The sequence below is a fragment of the Sorghum bicolor genome, chromosome 4 (genome assembly GCF_000003195.3).
Source record: "Sorghum bicolor cultivar BTx623 chromosome 4, Sorghum_bicolor_NCBIv3, whole genome shotgun sequence".
NCBI classification, from domain to species: domain Eukaryota; kingdom Viridiplantae; phylum Streptophyta; class Magnoliopsida; order Poales; family Poaceae; genus Sorghum; species Sorghum bicolor.
Genome location: NC_012873.2, coordinates 53,278,602 through 53,294,150, shown reverse-complemented (window position 1 = coordinate 53,294,150; position 15,549 = coordinate 53,278,602). Strand labels below are relative to the sequence as shown.

The following is a 15,549-nucleotide window of genomic DNA, read 5'->3' as shown; positions in this document are numbered from 1 at the left end:
TGTGTTTTAGTTATTGTAGGAATCATCCTCTTTTCAATACCAATTTATCCTATGAGAGAAGCATTCCTACGGAATCAAGAACAGAAGGTATTATCTTTTTCAGGTCATTGATATCTGAATAAAATTGTGGAGGCTACTCAGCACCACTTTGTAAATATCCCAGAGTCCAGTAAGAGTGACCACCATTTCCTTGATTTGACAGCAAAACCCTTTAAGTTTTCTGTTTGTCACACAAGAAGAGTAAATGTAGATTAACAGATCAATTTGACCAGTGTAACTGGGGAAATGAGTCATAACATGAAGGCATGTGAGCTTGTTAAGGTGGTCAGTGATGAAGTTTCAATTTCTTGCATCCTGGGTGATTATTTTTTTATTTACACCCTGTTTTTCATGTTTATCGATCTTGTCAACCTCTTACTGTAGTATGTAATTGGTGCTCTGTTCCCATGCCTTAGTCATAGCCATGCTAACAGCTAATAAACATTATGCATAATTCCGATGCTTTCAAAGTCTGAATCAGTTGATATATGGGATTACCTTGTGTTATGATGGCCTCATTCTTTGGGACATATTTTCATATTGCTGTTATCAATCCTAGTGAGATGCTTGCTCTTGCAAAAGAAATGAAAAATGACACCTTAGATCGTTTCTCTCTCTAATATAGAGCAGATTGAGGCATTTCCAGCAGAATATTTTCCATTCATGAGTTGGGCGGAGTGCCATGTCTGAGGTGCTGTTGATCCTTGCTATTATCTGGCTGAAGATTTAAATTTTGATTGAGGTAGAAATAAAAGGCTTGCCCATCCGCAACTTGCTGCTAGGATCTTATTTGCTACTGCAGTATGAGGCCACGGATTAGCATGAAGATCTCTGTCCTTGGCAAACAATTTGTTCAGGCATCTATAACTAGGGTGGGGGGTTTTTGCAACCCTTACAGATGCTTGGAACCCACAACCCAGCCCTCCAAAAAGTTAACACCTAAGATCATTTATCTCTCTAATATAGTAGACCAGATTGTTGCCTTTCCACCAGAGTATTTTCCACTCATGATTTGGCTGGGGTTCAGAGTATTGTTCTGAGGTGATGTTGATCCTTGCTATTATCTGGGTGAAGATTTGAAGAGTTAAATTTTGAGGTAGAAATAAAAGGTTTGCCCATTATTCTTGTTCATGATGCAGGTTAGGCTATATATATTCGTCAAGTGGGTTTTCTTTTGCTAATCCTGAGTACTAAACGCAAGAAGTTTGACATGGTTCTGAATGTGCTGAAACATGCTACTTGTTTTTTTATCATCTCATAACTGCTAAGTCAAAAAATTTGCAGTATATGTGGAAGATTTTCCTGTTTCCCTTCTCGAATCACATGAAATAGACAAGGATGCAGAAATGTGGTTTCAACATAAATTGGGGATTCATGGAGGCAAAGGTTTTTATGCTATCTGTCATACTCTAGTATGAATTTATCGTAGATCCGTACAAGTTGGTCATAGCATCAAGCCAGCAGCAGTTCGAATGATGCATGCTTTTAGAAGAAAAACAGCGAAGTAGCAATATATTGCGAGCTTGAAATACTAAACCATTTCATTCGTTTTAATTATGATTGGGAAAATCGGGTATGCATTAATGTTCGGTTTGAAGTCAATTCTTGTTCTTGATTTGAAAGAAGATAATTTGATTTCCCCTATGTTTAATTGGAACTTTTCTAAAAGGCTAAAATCTTGATTTGATTATTCTAAACTCCCCTGTGTACTGTGTTTTGTGTAACGAAGATTGGATACTAAGGTCCGGTTAGAAGTTACTCTATTGCACAAAGTAGCAATAGCAACACCTCATGAGCTTGGGAATGATCGACTGTTGCTGCTCGCCCCCAGCATGTTCTGCTTTGGGCACCCATAGCTGCTGGTCAAGCCTGAGCAAAACGGATGTTTGACTAGTTAACACAGCCACAGCACCCAGTGTCAGGTATTTATTTGTCTAAAAAGTTATGACTGAAAATACTATTTATTCATTGTTGTGAGAGAAAAACATTGTTGAATGACTGATTTGATAGATAAGCTCAAAGGAACGGGTGTACCTTACGTGAATGCAAGTCATGCCCCCACAACATGCCATGCTGTTGCTGCACTCGCGTGCCAGTTTTCTGGGAACTACCTCGCAGCTGGCTTTACCGTCCCCAGTCTGCTCTCCTCCCTGACGCACAGTAATCAGGCATCAACATCATCACCATCACCAACAACAAAGCCAAGGAACAAAGCAGGATCGTCCATGGAAGCAAAAGCAATCCCACTCCTCACGCCCTACACCATGGGGAGGTTCCACCTCTCCCACAGGTCCGTATGTGATGTCCACCGTCCATGTATCACCTTGGTTCGGTTTTGTAGTGGCGATTGGATCGCTTCGCTTCATTCCTTCACTGTTTGTTCATGCCACTGCTCCTTGCAAAAGAGTTCAGTGCTCCCTTGGACCATCATCTAGGCTGAGCACTTAGTTTCGAGACGAGAACTCGTACTGTGCACTTCTTGTCCCAGCATCTAGGGCCAGCGCTCGCAAGGTGCTCGATGAATTGCCTGCCCCAAAGTCTGCATGACTGCTGCCTAGGGACCTCCTGACGTCAGGTTATTGGTTTCTGCGTATACAATCGGTCTCGACCTGATGAGACATATGCTGTTCCTCCTCTTTATGCCAGGGTTGTCCATGCACCGCTCACAAGGTCAAGGTGCTACAACAACCTTCCTGGCGAGCATGTCGCCCTCTACTACTCCCAGAGGGCTTCGGAAGGCGGCCTCCTGATCAGTGAGTCCACTGGGGTCTCGGAGAGTGCCCAGGGGTATCCCAGCACTCCAGGTATATGGACCAAGGACCAGGTGGAAGCCTGGAAGCCAGTCGTCGAAGGTGTGCATCAGAAAGGTGGAGTTTTTTTCTGCCAAATCTGGCACGTAGGGAGGGCTTCAACTTATGGTAATTCCGCCTCTCAAGTTCTGGGTATTTACAATCACCCTGCAAGTAAATATGTGTTTACTAATGAATTATGCATATATAGGATAGGATATTTACTATGACCTTGTAGGTTAATATGTGTTTGCTAATGAATTATGCATATAGGACCATAGTAGTAGTTGTTCTCTAAGAACTTTAATCTTTGGTATGCCTTCATAATAGGGCAGAATGGTAGTCATGTCTAGGCTGGAGCTTGTATAGTTGTTTGCAGAGCAGTTGCAAGATAGTAGGCTGCTAGGTCATGTTGATTCATTGTGTCAGGCATCTGACTATCCTGGCTACTGAGTTCAGAAGCAATTTTTTTAGTATGAGTACCGTGTCTGGTTCAAAGACGACATTGAGCAAAGAAGGAGAGCATTCGGCTAGAGGGGGTTTAGTGTTTGGAGAGAGCCTATTCTTTTCCTGCTCTCCAGGGCGTGTTAAACCCTGGTTTTGCTTGTACATAATCAACTCTTTTTCCCCTCTTAATTGAAAGGCAGAGCTCCTGCCAGTTTTTCAAAAAAAAAAAAAAGAAATACCATGTCTTGTTGAACTGTAACAACTTAAGCTTGTAGTGGATCCACAGAAATTATTGCACTCATTGTGAACTTACAGAGCACGTCATCATATTATAGTACTTTGTATCCAGCCTACCATCAACTGTGATGTGGATTATGCTGATTCATTTTGTTAGGAGTCTCAAAAGTTATTTATGATGACTACTGAGTCAAAGGCCCAACACAGTTGATGGTTTTTGAGTAAGAGTAGCACGTTTTATTGAACTGTAAGAACTGAGGTTGTTTCTGAAGCCACATACATTAATTTTGACCGAATCAGTAGGGGAGTCCCCTACCTATATCTTTTTTGCTTTTCAATTGAATGAAACAAATGTCTGTACAAAAAAAAAACTGGCAAATACAAGGCGTCAAGGCCCAAAAGGGAAGAAAGAAGAAAAAGAAAGCAACATTAAGAGATACTGTCTCTCCACATTTGCAATCTTCTTGTCTCAAGCTTATCTTCTTCGTATTGTTCACACATGCTGCTAATTGCTTGAATGATGCATTTCATGTAGTTGTGAGGTTCCATTGACAACTATTTTACAATATACATTGCAGATTATCAACCCAATGGACAAGCACCAATTTCTTGTACGGACAAGCAGATCACCCCTAAGGTTCTTGATGATGGGACCGTGGAAGAATTCTCAGCCCCAAGGAGACTTAGAGAAGATGAAATCCCCCAAATTGTCAATGATTTTCGGCTTGCTGCTCGGAACTGCATTGAAGCAGGTAAAAAAAAAAGTTAACCCCTACGCCTTCATCAAATCCACTGCACATTCAGCTACCCGATATTTACCCTTTTAATCAAAGCAAGTAAATCATTCATCACATTCGTTAATGATTTGGCCACATCAATCGATTATAGGCTTTGACGGAGTTGAAATCCACTGTGCATTTGGCTATCTCATCGAGCAGTTCATGAAAGACAGTGTCAACGACAGAACTGATGAGTACGGTGGAAGCATGGAAAACCGATGCCGCTTTGCACTAGAGGTAATCCAAGCTGCCATCGATGAGGTCGGAGCTGACAAGGTTGGTGTCCGTCTCTCACCATATTCCAACTGCCTGGATTGCTGGGACTCAGACCCAGACGCACTTGGCTTGTACATGATCCACGCCATGAACAAGCTGGGCGTCCTCTACTGCAGCATGGTTGAGCCGGAGGTGGTCAAAGTGGATGGTAAGGTGCAGATCCCCCACAAGCTGCTGCATTTCAGGAAGGCATTTTCTGGGACTTCCATTGTTGGTGGAGGATACAACAGGGAAGAAGGCAACAGAGCTGTGTCTGAAGGCTACACTGACCTGGTGGCATACGGCAAATGGTTTCTGGCGAACCCAGACTTGCCAAAGCGATTTGAGCTGAATGCACCTTTGAACAAGTACGACAGGTCCACGTTCTACACTCCTGACCCCGTTGTTGGGTACACTGATTACCCTTTTATCAGTCCTTCTGTGTGACTTCTTGAGAGAAGAAAAAAAAATGGTGCTATATATAACTTGCTCTTGACATAGAGTTTCAATGAAATGAAATTGTTCAACTGGCTGGACAGCTTACACTCGTCAGGTGCCGCTACTGAACTTTGGTAAAACATTAGTGCCTTAGTGGTTCTTCTTTTGTTGAGATTTTGAAAGCACTTTGTGATGGATTTCCGTGCTTGCTGAACATATAGAGTTTTGTTCTGAACGAATTTTGGCGGACCGAACATGCTTGTTTCATTGTTTGCATAGAACTGGATTAGACATGCCGCCCATTGGAGAGGCCCTAAGAGCACCGCAATGCATGGCTTGTAGCCCCGCAGAGCCGTGCATACTCGGATTTAAGAAGAGAGATGGTGGTTCTGCAGAGTGTCACTTGTAGTTGTAGTGGCGTCGCTGGTTGGGCAGAAAAAGTTATGACTCTGGAGAAAGCACAGATAGTCAGATAGAAGAATCACTGCAGAGAAAGTGGTGAGCCCTGCGGTTAATGCGTCATTACTCATCACGTCTAATGATGAGGGTCGTATGCAACCACATGGTCTACTCTCTCTATTCTAAAATAACTTCTCATTTTAAGAAATCGACCAATTTTAAGTTTGATGAAGTTTGTAAAAATAGGTATCAACATTTACATCTCTAAATAAGTTTATTATAAAAACATATTATATAATTAATCTCTTGATACTTACTCCCTCCGTCTCAAAAAGAATGTCATTTTATAATTTTAGACATCTTATTTGATCATTATCTTATTTAATTTTTTTACATAAATATTATAAATTTTGTTAAGAATTATTTTATCAATAGAGATACTTTACTAATGATTTATTTATTTTATAATTTATAAATTCTTTTGAATAAAATGAACGGTCAAAATGATGTCCAGAAGTAAAAAAGTCACTCTTTTTGGGACATAGGGAGTATTTGGTATTGTAATGCTAGTACTTTTTTTTTAAAAAAAAAGATTTGGTTAAACTTGAAATGACTTCTGTGAAAGGAGTGCACTTTTATGAATGGAGAAAGCATGTAGATTGTAGTTTTGTTTTCTTTTTCGCTAGACCACAGGGGTATTAGGGCGCCTCCAATGGCTGTAGCTAGATGTTTTATCTGGCCAATCAAAAAAAAAGAGGACCATAAAACTTAAGCAGCTAGCGAGATGGCAAGCGCTCTCAGCTAGCACGACTCCCGATTTTTTTTTTCAGTCACTGACATTTACTTTTACCCTACTTTTATTTTTTAATCGCTTTAATTCTACAGATCAGCTAGCTATTTGCGTTCCCCGCTGGGATGCCCTTAGCCTGTGTTGCTGCTGCCCCTATAGAATAATTATTTAAATTATAGGAAGATTAAGGCCTTGTTTAGTTCCAAAAAAGTTTTAAAAAAAATTCAGAATCTCCGTGTCATCGAATCTTATAGATAAAAAATAATAACTAATTGTACATTTTTTCTATAATTTACAAGATGATTTTTTTAAGTCTAATTAGACCATGATTAGACAACATTTATCAAATACAAACAAAAGTGTTACAGTGTCCACTTTACAAAAAAAATTTAGAACTAAACAAGGCCTAACATGTATTTTGTTCATTCTCAACTGCATCAAATTCAATAAAAATTATCACAAGGACCACCATACTTGTCATCTTTCAGGTGGAAGAAATGAGAAGCACCATGTTTATTTCTTTCAATAGGAAGAAATTAAGCTGAAGTAGTGACCATCTTCAACATAATATTATTTGGACTAATTGTTAGTACTTTGGTTATATTTTGTGTGCCCGTACCATGCACAGGACATTATATCTGATCTAATATAATTAAACATAGTCCACAGATTGCTAATGCTAATAATGGAATGCTTCTAGCAACAATTCTGATCAGGTCAATTAACACTGTTGCACAATTGCGCGGACAACCATGGTAACGGAGACTTTTTTCCCCCTTAATATGTATGGTAATGGATCGAATTAGACGTTGGGCTATGGCCGGCCGTCAGCTCGATGTTCTTTAACAGTGAGAGGAACAAATGACGAGGCTACTACCAAGAGGCGGAGTGTCACAACTGATGCTGGCTTCACTCAAAGCTTGAGCCGCACAAGCAAGAGATCTTGAAGGACGACGGCAGGTGCCCTGTCCTCCTGATGTAGTTGGCCTTCTCCGATGTCCTCGCCGCACGCTCATTGAGCTTCGCCTCGGCGCTCGCCCGCTTCTCCTCGGCCATCCGATGCGTCGTCGCCAGCCGGCTGGACAGCTTCTCTTGAGCCCGTGATTTCATCTGATCGGCCTTCATCTGCAGACAGAGTTTTTACGCTCGACATGTCAGGAGAAACTAGACTAGATGTAAGCAACCGGCTAAAAGAGTCTTGAAAACCATGAATAAAGGTGAACTGTTGCATCTTACAAGCTTATTATTACCTGCATTTTCTTCATCTTCGTCTCAGCTTTTCTCTTCTCATGGTTCTCCCATGCCTGTATCTTTACCTCTTCACGTTTATACCTGATGAAACAAGCCCAAGGCAAGAATCGCAATTAGTAAGTGGCAGATGTGGAGAAAACAATAAAATCAGAGCTACCGATACAAAGCAAACAAAAAACTTATAAACAAAGCATAGTAATTAAGAGTAACAATTCTTTCACCTCGCCATGAACTTGGCCCGTTCAGCCTCATCCCAGGCTGCCGCGCGGGACTCCAGCGAGTTCACGCTGGGGGCATGACCATGACCAACCACGGTGCGCTCCTCGCCGACACAGCCGACCTCGCCTGCTGCCGCTACCTGCTCGGTCGTCGTCCCTACAATGGCGGCGGTGGTCACGCCCACGGGCCCTTCCTGGCGTCTTCTCGCTGGGGTGGACGACCTCGATGATATTGGGCTCCGGGCAACAGGCGTGGAGGCACGCAGCGGCGTGGCCGTCCTGGACGGCTCCTTGCTGGCGATGGGGGTCATCTCTGTCCCCATGTCCCGCAGGCACACGGACCTCATCACCACCGCCTTGTGCGGCGAGCCATGCCCATGCCCATGCCCATGCTGCTGCTGCACCATGCAGTCGATCTTCTTGGTCTCCTCCACGTCGTCGTCGTCGCCCTCGCCGCCGGTCTGCCGCGGCGGCGTCGAGGGCGCGGGCGCGGCCACCACCATGCTGTTGTACTCCAAGGCGCCGTCCACGCTGCTGCAGGACACACGGCCGTTCTGCGAGGACGAGCCGAGGAGGCGCCGATCGTCGGCGTTCGAGTTCCTGGGCTTCACCCTGGCGCCGCCGCCGCCGTGGGTTCCTCCGTCCGCGCGGCCGCCGCCGTTCGACATGCCCACCAGCCATTTCTGCGCGTCGTCCCACTTGGACGGCATCGCCTTGGGCCGAGACAAGGCTTGGTTCTTGCGGTGCGGCGGCCAGCTGGTGGTGGTGTAGTCTAACGGCAGCATTGCAGATTTAAGTAGCATCAATCGTCAGGTGATGAGTTCATAAGCACAAGATTGCCCATTGCAGATTTAAGTACTATTGTTACCTGAGTTCATAAGAACAGGTTTTGGGCCCCAGATCCAAGATTTTCCCAGACCTGAAAGCTACTTGACCAGATCGAGCTGCTTCATAGTTTTCTGAATTTCATGATCTGAGAAAAACTTGCAGAAAGCAGGACATTATAAACCACAGTAACTTTGTATTCGAGCCAAACAAAAATACGAATCCCCTTCTCACCATTCCCCACTTTTCTCGCACACATACATAGCTTAATGGCACAAAAATCAGTATGAAGCTATAACTACTCTCCCATTGAAGCTATAACTGGAACTGTCAAATCCTTTTCACTGAAAGCGATTGGAGAAGAGACATGATGGAATCAAGAAAAGTTGTTGCTGACCTTGGAATCAAGAAAGAGCCTGCAGGGTGACGATGGCAGGCAGGACTGCAGGAGGAATGGAGGAGGATGAGATCGACTGCAAAGTGCAAAGTGACCGGAGGACTCTACAACTAGTGTAGTAGCATTTTCCGTGGGCTCGGCCGTATCCGTTTTGGCGTTGGGCGCAGGAGCAGCACGCACCACGCCGGGACTGGTGTGCACATGGTCTACTGCAGAGAGGATGACAGGGTTCACGTGACGAGAGAGTATAATAAACACCGGGCCGGCTCTGTGTCTGCTGGGCGTGGACCTCCACTGCATCTTGCTGCATTTCGATTGTCCAAATTCACCCTACAGGCTGGTGAATCCCCAAATTCACCCAAAAACTGTTTACTGGGCCTGGTTATAGTCACGTTTTATATTAATGCTACAATAATTGTGCTGTCAAATTTGGCTCAGAATTGCTTCAGGATAATTAGTCTAAACCCAATACAACCTCTGTTAAGACCAATTTAGGTTCGGCCTGTCAAACATGGACAACATGATCATGCACACTAAGGGCTAATGCTTCAGATCAGCAGCAAATACAAGTAGGAGAATTAGCAAGTCACGATCGAATTCACGTTTTCCCCCTAATTGCTGACGCCCTAGTTCGAGAAAGCACTTTTTTTTTCTTCAAAAAAAAAATCAGAAACCCCAGTTCACGAAATCCCCAAATATCACTCAAATTAGAAACCCTAATCTTCAAATTAAGACTCAGGAGGGGTGGATTAGGTACCTGATTGGGCTTGGCGCTGTTGCCGCGATCGCTAGGCACGACCGCACGGGGGCGCCATTGCCCATCGCCGACGTGCCCCCTCAATCGGCCGCACTGGCCGGCGTTAGCTCTACCCGCGGTGGTGTTTGCGCCCTCTGCAAGACTCACCACGCCTGAGGCTTAGAGGGACAACAAGAGATCGCCGCCAGGCACGCCGGCCACCGAGCCATAGAGAAGACGCCGAGGAGGTCAGACTACTCTCGCGCGGCCTTCGTCGTCGTCGTCGTCTTCGGCGGGCGCCGACGACGTGAGGCCATTCGACGGGGCCGCGCGCAAGCCTGATCGCCATGAGCTCCTGCGGCTGGCATGAGAATGAGGCCTTGTTTGTAAAAATTTTCGGTTTTGGCTAGTGTAGCACTTTCGTTTTTATTTGACAAACATTGTCCAAACAAGGTGTAACTAGGCTTAAAAGATTCATCTCACAAATTACAGATAAACTGTGTAATTAGTTTTTATTTTTATTTATATTTAATGCTCTATGCATACGACCAAACATTTGATGTGACGAAAAATCTTAAAATTTTTTGCGAACTAAACAAGGCCTGAGATGCGGAGGAGTGGAGGGTGCGCCACTACGGACCCTGCACGTGCGCAGGGAAAAGAGCACGCAAGCAGCGAAGCAGAGCAAAGCAACAAACACCTTGCGTTTGCTCCCCGCATTAGCACCGTACTGCTTACCGAACACGGAGGCAACCAGCTCAAAGAGGGCGGCCCTGAGCGCGCGCACCAGCCGGGCACCGTAGCATGTGCCTGTTACTCCAGCTTTGGTTAGGAGGGCTAAAGAGTTGTTAGAAGGGGAGAGTTTGCTTTGAGCCCATGTCAAAGCCAGCCCACCCTGTGCAAGGTGTGGCCCTAGTTGGGTTTACCCTTGCACGGCACAGAAAAGTGCAGCGCCGGCGCACAAAGCATAGAAAGAAAGAGAGGGCTCTTGTTGGGCCCTTACAGAGGTGCAGTTGTTCAGACCGCATCAAAGAGAGCTTAGGGGCTGGCATTTGGCCCGGGGAGGCCGGCAATCGCCGGCGGGGTACAGGTCGGGGTTCGCCCTGGCCGAAGCCCGAGATCTCGCCGAGCTGGGCTTCTACGAAATCGAGGCAGCCAAGTTTCGTGGAGCATGGGCTCGCAAACTATTTCCCCTCTTAACAACTCTTTTGTTTTTTTGGGTGGTTGGTTTACAATAAACCTGTTACTTCTGGGCCTTGTTTAGTTGGCAAAATTTTTGGATTTTGGGCACTGTAGCACTTTCGTTTGTTTGTGACAAATATTGTCCAATCATAGACTAATTAGAGTCCTCGCGATTTACAAACAAACTGTGTAATTAGTTTTTGTTTTCATCTAAATTTAATACTCCATGCATATGCCGCAAGATTCGATGTGACGGAAAATCTTGAAATTTTTTGCAAACTAAACAAGGCCCTAATACTAAAAGGATAAGTCCCGAAAACGTTGATGTCCTTACCGGCCACAATTTCCAGAAATTTCTAAGAGGAAAAAAAACACATAACAATTTCAATATTTGGTTCCAAAGAAGAGATGTAGCTAGGCCTGGGCCTGGCCAAGAGTGCGAGCATTGGATTTACTGGATAATTGCTCTTGACGTGGAATTTCAGTGAAATGTAATTGTTGAACTCGCGGGATAGCTTAAACTCCCTCAGGTGCCGCTACTAAACTTCGTCAAAAACATTACTGCTTCTTCTTTTGTTGAGATTTTGAAAGCGCTTTGTGATGGATTTTCATTGCTCACTGAACATATATAGAGTTCTGTTCTGAACTTCGCCTGCCACCGACATCGCATTGTGTTCTCTGGCTACGCGGGCAGTGTTGCATTGCATCTCAGCTAGGAGTATTCTGCTACACGTTTGGCGCATACGAGTTTGTTCTCAAGTTATTTTTTGCAAACCTTGTAAGCCTGGAGCTATGATAACTACGCTGTTAATAGTCTCTAATTGCAACAAGTCGACCAGATGCGCACACATTTCCTTTGCGGGGTGGGGGTGGGATGTCTTTACATACAGTCTCCTCCCTGTCAGTTTCAGGCTTTTCATGCCTCTCTACCACTGCTATTATACACATGGATCAAGAAAAGCCCGACTCGTTCGTAGCAGCCCCGGCCGAGCGCTGCGCTGCGCATTCGTGTGTTCACCTTCCACCGACGATCTGTCCGCTGTTCCGTTCCATGGATGGAGAGGCAACGAATGCTCTGGTCTGTGAGACCATGGAATGAATTCGCCAACTTGATGCCAATTGTTTTCCTCATTGTTCAGTAATAGTGCCTGTTGGTCTTCTCCTTCTCGACTCGCGCCTTGCGCACGGCCTGCTGGATCTGCTTCTCGTGCTCCTTGAGCATGTCCTCCATGTTCCCGCCGGGCGGCATCAGCGGCCCCGAGTAATGGATCCTCTTGTTCCTCGCTCCGAAACCCTGGGGGAAACAAAAAAAAATGTTTGCAGATGCGATTAGCGTCAACTGTTACCAAGATTCTCAAGATCGAATGGATCTCTGGTTGGTTGGCTGGCACTCACGGCTGATGCGTCCCTCATGCCGAGGTCCTTGTGGTGGGAGGAGCCGGGGCGGCCGACGGCGTTGGCCGGCTCCGCGACGTCGAGGCGGTTGTACCTGGAGTTGGCGTTGGTGGCGGCCGACGAGCTCGGGTGCAGGTCGGTGCCCCGGGACTGCGCGTAGGACCGCTGCGAGGTGAGGTGCGACGACGACGACGACGCCCTGACGGAGCTGGACGCGCGCGAGACCGCCCGCTGGTCGCTCCTGTTGTACCACGTCGACCCGAACCCGCCGCCGGTCTGCAGCGTCGCCGGCCCGCGCACGGCCACGGCCGGCGGCTCGATGCGGAAGCCCGGCACGCTGTCTTCCAGCGAGCTGTAGTGGTGGCTCGTGCTCTTCTGGTTGGCGCGCGCCTGCCTCCTCTGCAACGAGACACCAGAGAGAGGGAGCAATTGCAGAGTTCAGACAAGAACATTTCGAACTGCAAACCAGTCACTGATGAGGAACACATGGCATGGCATGGCAATGGAGAACATGGCATGGGCGGACCAGTCACGTACCTGGTAGTCGGCAATGGCGACGTCCTGAGCTGGCGCGGCGCCCTTGACGTCGTCTCTCCCTGGTTTGACGGATACGGAGCCCTTGCCTCCGATGCCCGCTGCGTTTTGCCTACAACAGATGCGCATGCAACAAGGTGTTGGCCGCTTTGTTTTGCCATTGCCATCAGCCTGCAGGTGCTCCAAGGTTTGTTTGTACCTGCTGGCCTCCTGGCCTCGGAGCTTGGCGTCGTACTCCTTGCAGGGCGGGTACTTGGGCAGGCTCGCCGGATCACACGCCAGCGGCTTGGTCCTGAAGAACTGATGATGGCAGAGATGCAATGCAGCAGTGTCAATGCCGTGTTTGTTGTTGTAATGATAAAAAAAAATGATGAGAGAGCTGCTTATTAATTACCTCGCTGTCCAGAGCAGAGGCCACCGTGCCCCGGTCCGACGGCTCGATGGCGAGCAGCGTGTCCAGGAGCTCAAGGGCCGTCGGCGGGAAGTCCTTGAACGTCTCGGCGATCTTGCGCCGGTACGGCCGCTGCGGCTTGAAGAGCGTCACGTCCGGTAGCTTCGCCTTGGCCCAGTAGTCCTCGGACGGCGAGCCGCAGAGCTTGAAGATCTTGTGCAGCTGCTCGATCTGTGCATTTCCGTGGACGACATGTTTTTTTTTTTGGTCCATTCAGAACATCATTCAGGCAGGCTGAGAAGGAAGGAAACCAAAAGAAGGGCAGCACGACGGACTGACGAACCTCGGTCTGGCCGGGCATGATGGGCTTTCCCGCGAGCAGCTCGGCGAGGATGCAGCCGGTGCTCCACAGGTCGACGGCGACGCCGTACTGGGTGGCGCCGAGCAGGAGCTCCGGCGGGCGGTACCAGAGCGTGACGACGCGGCTGGTCATGTGCTGCGGCTTCCCGGGGTCGAAGAAGGTGGCGAGCCCGAAGTCGGCGATCCGGAGCACGCCGTCGTCGCCGATGAGGAGGTTGGATCCCTTGATGTCCCGGTGCAGGACGCCCCGCGCGTGGCAGTGGCGCAGGCCCTCGAGGATCTGGCGCATGAAGCACTTGACCTGCGGCTCCGTGAAGCGCTGCCCGGACAGCGCGGCGAGGCCGGCGAGGTCGTGCTCCATGTACTCGAAGACGAGGTAGAGGCTGTGCGAGAGGCGCGACGTGACGATGCCCTCCAGCTTGATCACGTTCGGGTGGTCGAGGCGGCGGAGGATGTGGATCTCCCGCGCCATGAACCGCACGCTCTCCGGGTCCATGTTGACGAAGCGCACCCGCTTCAGCGCCACGATCTTGCCGCTCTGCAGGTCCCGCGCCTTGTACACGTTGCTGTACGTGCCCTGACCGATCTTGTCCAGCCGCTCGAACGTGTCGGCGCGCCGGGGAAGCCACCCTTCGACGATCTCGCCGGCGACGGACGTCAGCCAGGAGGGCCACCCGGCGATGACGTGCTCGCCGGAGAACCCCTGCGGCACGCTGGAGATCACCTGCGCCGGCGCGTTGTTGGTCCCGGGCCCGCCGATGTCAAGCGTGGCGCACCGGTGGTGCGTGGGCGCCGCCCCGGCGGTGCTGTAGGACTTGCTGAGGGACGTGATGACCACCACGGGAGGCGCGGTCTTCTCCGACGCGGGCGCGGGCGCGCCGATGCCGCCGTTGGCCTTGGCGTTGGACTCCGTCCGGGAGATGACGGCGTGCACGACGGCGGCGTCGTCCTCCTTGGCGGTGAGCGTGATGAGCTGCTTCAGGGACTGGCTCGACGCCTTGTGCAGCTGCGCCACGGGGTGGGGCTCGGCGGGCGGCGCCTCCACGACGCCCTCCTTGGAGCAGAGGCCGCCCATCGCGGAGGGAGCGGAAGACGCAGGCTCGGAGGAGATGCAGGGAAGGGAAGGTCAGTCAGCTAGGAGGCCAGCGCGCCCGACGGGAAGCGGGAGAGGGCAGGAGGCGGCGTCGTTGGTCGTTGGTGGTGGAGCGAGGAGGGAGGAGGTGGCGATGGAGGCATGGCGAGACGCGGTTGCGACCGCCTGAACAGAAGAACGCGGGCACGCGCGTATCCGGCGCCGGGGCCGGACAGCTGCGCGCGCGCGGGAGCGACGGAGAGCAAAGGGGCGGGCGGGGAGACAAAAGGGAGGCCCGGGGACGACGAGCCGTTACGAATAAACGACGGGGGAGGGGGGAAGCGCGGCGGTTGGCGCGATTCACGGCGGGCCGGTGGGGCCAGGGAGTCAGTGAGCTGGAGGTGGAGTGGTGGAGCTGAGGTGGCCAGGGCGGGTAGTGGCGCGCACGATGGACAGGACAGGCGGGGCGGGGGACGTGCGCCCCAATTAGGCCAGGCCGCGGGTTTCCCAGGGGAGGGGATGGATATCTCTGGACGTCCCGAGCGATGGCCACGCAGCCTCCCATGATTTGCCCTGATGTGGCGTAGCGCTGGCGGTGGTTGGGTTTTGATTACCACCATTTGGAAGAAATCAATCAATCTAAGCAACAAAAACACATTTTTTTTATTTACTCAGTCAAGTATTTGTCTGAGCTGGGTAAAAAAAAAAGTATCTTGTGTGAGTTTTTTTTTTCAAGCCAGGGTTGGTCCCAAGTATTTTTTGACCTAAAATGAAACTAATTTTTTATATACATACATTTCGGTGCTGAGTCGTGAGCACTTGGGACTTGGGAGGTGAGGAGTCGCTGCTGCACGCGGCGGCGTGCCCTTTGGTGAGACCCTTCCAAGCACACCTTTCTTTGTATCAGGTTCACAAGTTACCTAGCAGAGGCGAATCTATATTGATATTAAGGGATGCAGCCGAACCTAAAAAACGAAAAAACAGTATGGGTTCGGCTTGTGCTATTCTTTTTTAA

The 15,549-nt window shown here is 48.8% G+C and overlaps 4 protein-coding genes across 6 annotated transcripts; 1 reads left to right on the top strand and 3 right to left on the bottom strand.

The window, feature by feature from the left end:
- On the top strand, window positions 2-5,166 carry LOC8068897 (putative 12-oxophytodienoate reductase 8). 2 transcript variants are annotated; one of them, XM_021460014.1, is made up of 5 exons: window positions 2-1,961; window positions 2,050-2,329; window positions 2,686-2,957; window positions 4,091-4,264; window positions 4,401-5,166. In XM_021460014.1, exons 2-5 carry the CDS (start codon window positions 2,265-2,267, stop codon window positions 4,991-4,993), a joined length of 1,104 nt encoding a protein of 367 aa, XP_021315689.1. In that variant the 5' UTR covers window positions 2-1,961; window positions 2,050-2,264; the 3' UTR covers window positions 4,994-5,166. The 2 variants fall into 2 exon arrangements, with proteins under 2 accessions (XP_021315689.1, XP_021315688.1); XM_021460013.1 differs by having other exon boundaries at window positions 2-2,329.
- LOC8068896 (uncharacterized protein At3g61260) lies at window positions 6,857-9,069 on the bottom strand. Of its 2 annotated transcripts, none has more exons than XM_021458711.1 (5): window positions 8,865-9,069; window positions 8,511-8,625; window positions 7,646-8,414; window positions 7,424-7,505; window positions 6,857-7,298 (listed from the first exon to the last, which is right to left on the bottom strand). In XM_021458711.1, exons 2-5 carry the CDS (start codon window positions 8,518-8,520, stop codon window positions 7,083-7,085), a joined length of 1,077 nt encoding a protein of 358 aa, XP_021314386.1. In that variant the 5' UTR covers window positions 8,521-8,625; window positions 8,865-9,069; the 3' UTR covers window positions 6,857-7,082. The 2 variants fall into 2 exon arrangements, with proteins under 2 accessions (XP_021314386.1, XP_002452283.1); XM_002452238.2 differs by having other exon boundaries at window positions 8,511-8,615.
- LOC8068895 (probable serine/threonine-protein kinase At1g54610) lies at window positions 11,559-14,817 on the bottom strand. Its single transcript, XM_002452237.2, has 6 exons — window positions 13,446-14,817; window positions 13,106-13,333; window positions 12,911-13,011; window positions 12,715-12,823; window positions 12,178-12,576; window positions 11,559-12,076 (listed from the first exon to the last, which is right to left on the bottom strand). Exons 1-6 carry the CDS (start codon window positions 14,535-14,537, stop codon window positions 11,918-11,920), a joined length of 2,088 nt encoding a protein of 695 aa, XP_002452282.1. The 5' UTR covers window positions 14,538-14,817; the 3' UTR covers window positions 11,559-11,917.
- LOC110434818 (proline-rich receptor-like protein kinase PERK9) lies at window positions 14,597-15,154 on the bottom strand. Its single transcript, XM_021459554.1, has one exon. It carries the CDS (start codon window positions 15,152-15,154, stop codon window positions 14,597-14,599), a length of 558 nt encoding a protein of 185 aa, XP_021315229.1.

Excerpts from the sequence above, each read along its gene's own strand:
- LOC110434818 (XM_021459554.1), bottom strand. The coding sequence starts at position 15,154 with ATGGTGGTAATCAAAACCCAACCACCGCCAGCGCTACGCCACATCAGG.
- LOC8068895 (XM_002452237.2), bottom strand. The coding sequence starts at position 14,537 with ATGGGCGGCCTCTGCTCCAAGGAGGGCGTCGTGGAGGCGCCGCCCGCC. Across the intron at positions 12,824-12,910 it reads CGAGGCCAGGAGGCCAGCAG|GCAAAACGCAGCGGGCATCG; the intron begins GTACAAACAAAC and ends CATCTGTTGTAG. Across the intron at positions 12,577-12,714 it reads TCGCCATTGCCGACTACCAG|AGGAGGCAGGCGCGCGCCAA; the intron begins GTACGTGACTGG and ends GTCTCGTTGCAG.
- LOC8068897 (XM_021460013.1), top strand. The coding sequence starts at position 2,034 with ATGACTGATTTGATAGATAAGCTCAAAGGAACGGGTGTACCTTACGTG. Across the intron at positions 2,958-4,090 it reads AGGGAGGGCTTCAACTTATG|ATTATCAACCCAATGGACAA; the intron begins GTAATTCCGCCT and ends TATACATTGCAG. Across the intron at positions 4,265-4,400 it reads TCGGAACTGCATTGAAGCAG|GCTTTGACGGAGTTGAAATC; the intron begins GTAAAAAAAAAA and ends AATCGATTATAG.
- LOC8068896 (XM_021458711.1), bottom strand. Across the intron at positions 7,506-7,645 it reads CGGGCCAAGTTCATGGCGAG|GTATAAACGTGAAGAGGTAA; the intron begins GTGAAAGAATTG and ends TTGTTTCATCAG. Across the intron at positions 7,299-7,423 it reads CGAAGATGAAGAAAATGCAG|ATGAAGGCCGATCAGATGAA; the intron begins GTAATAATAAGC and ends CTCTGTCTGCAG.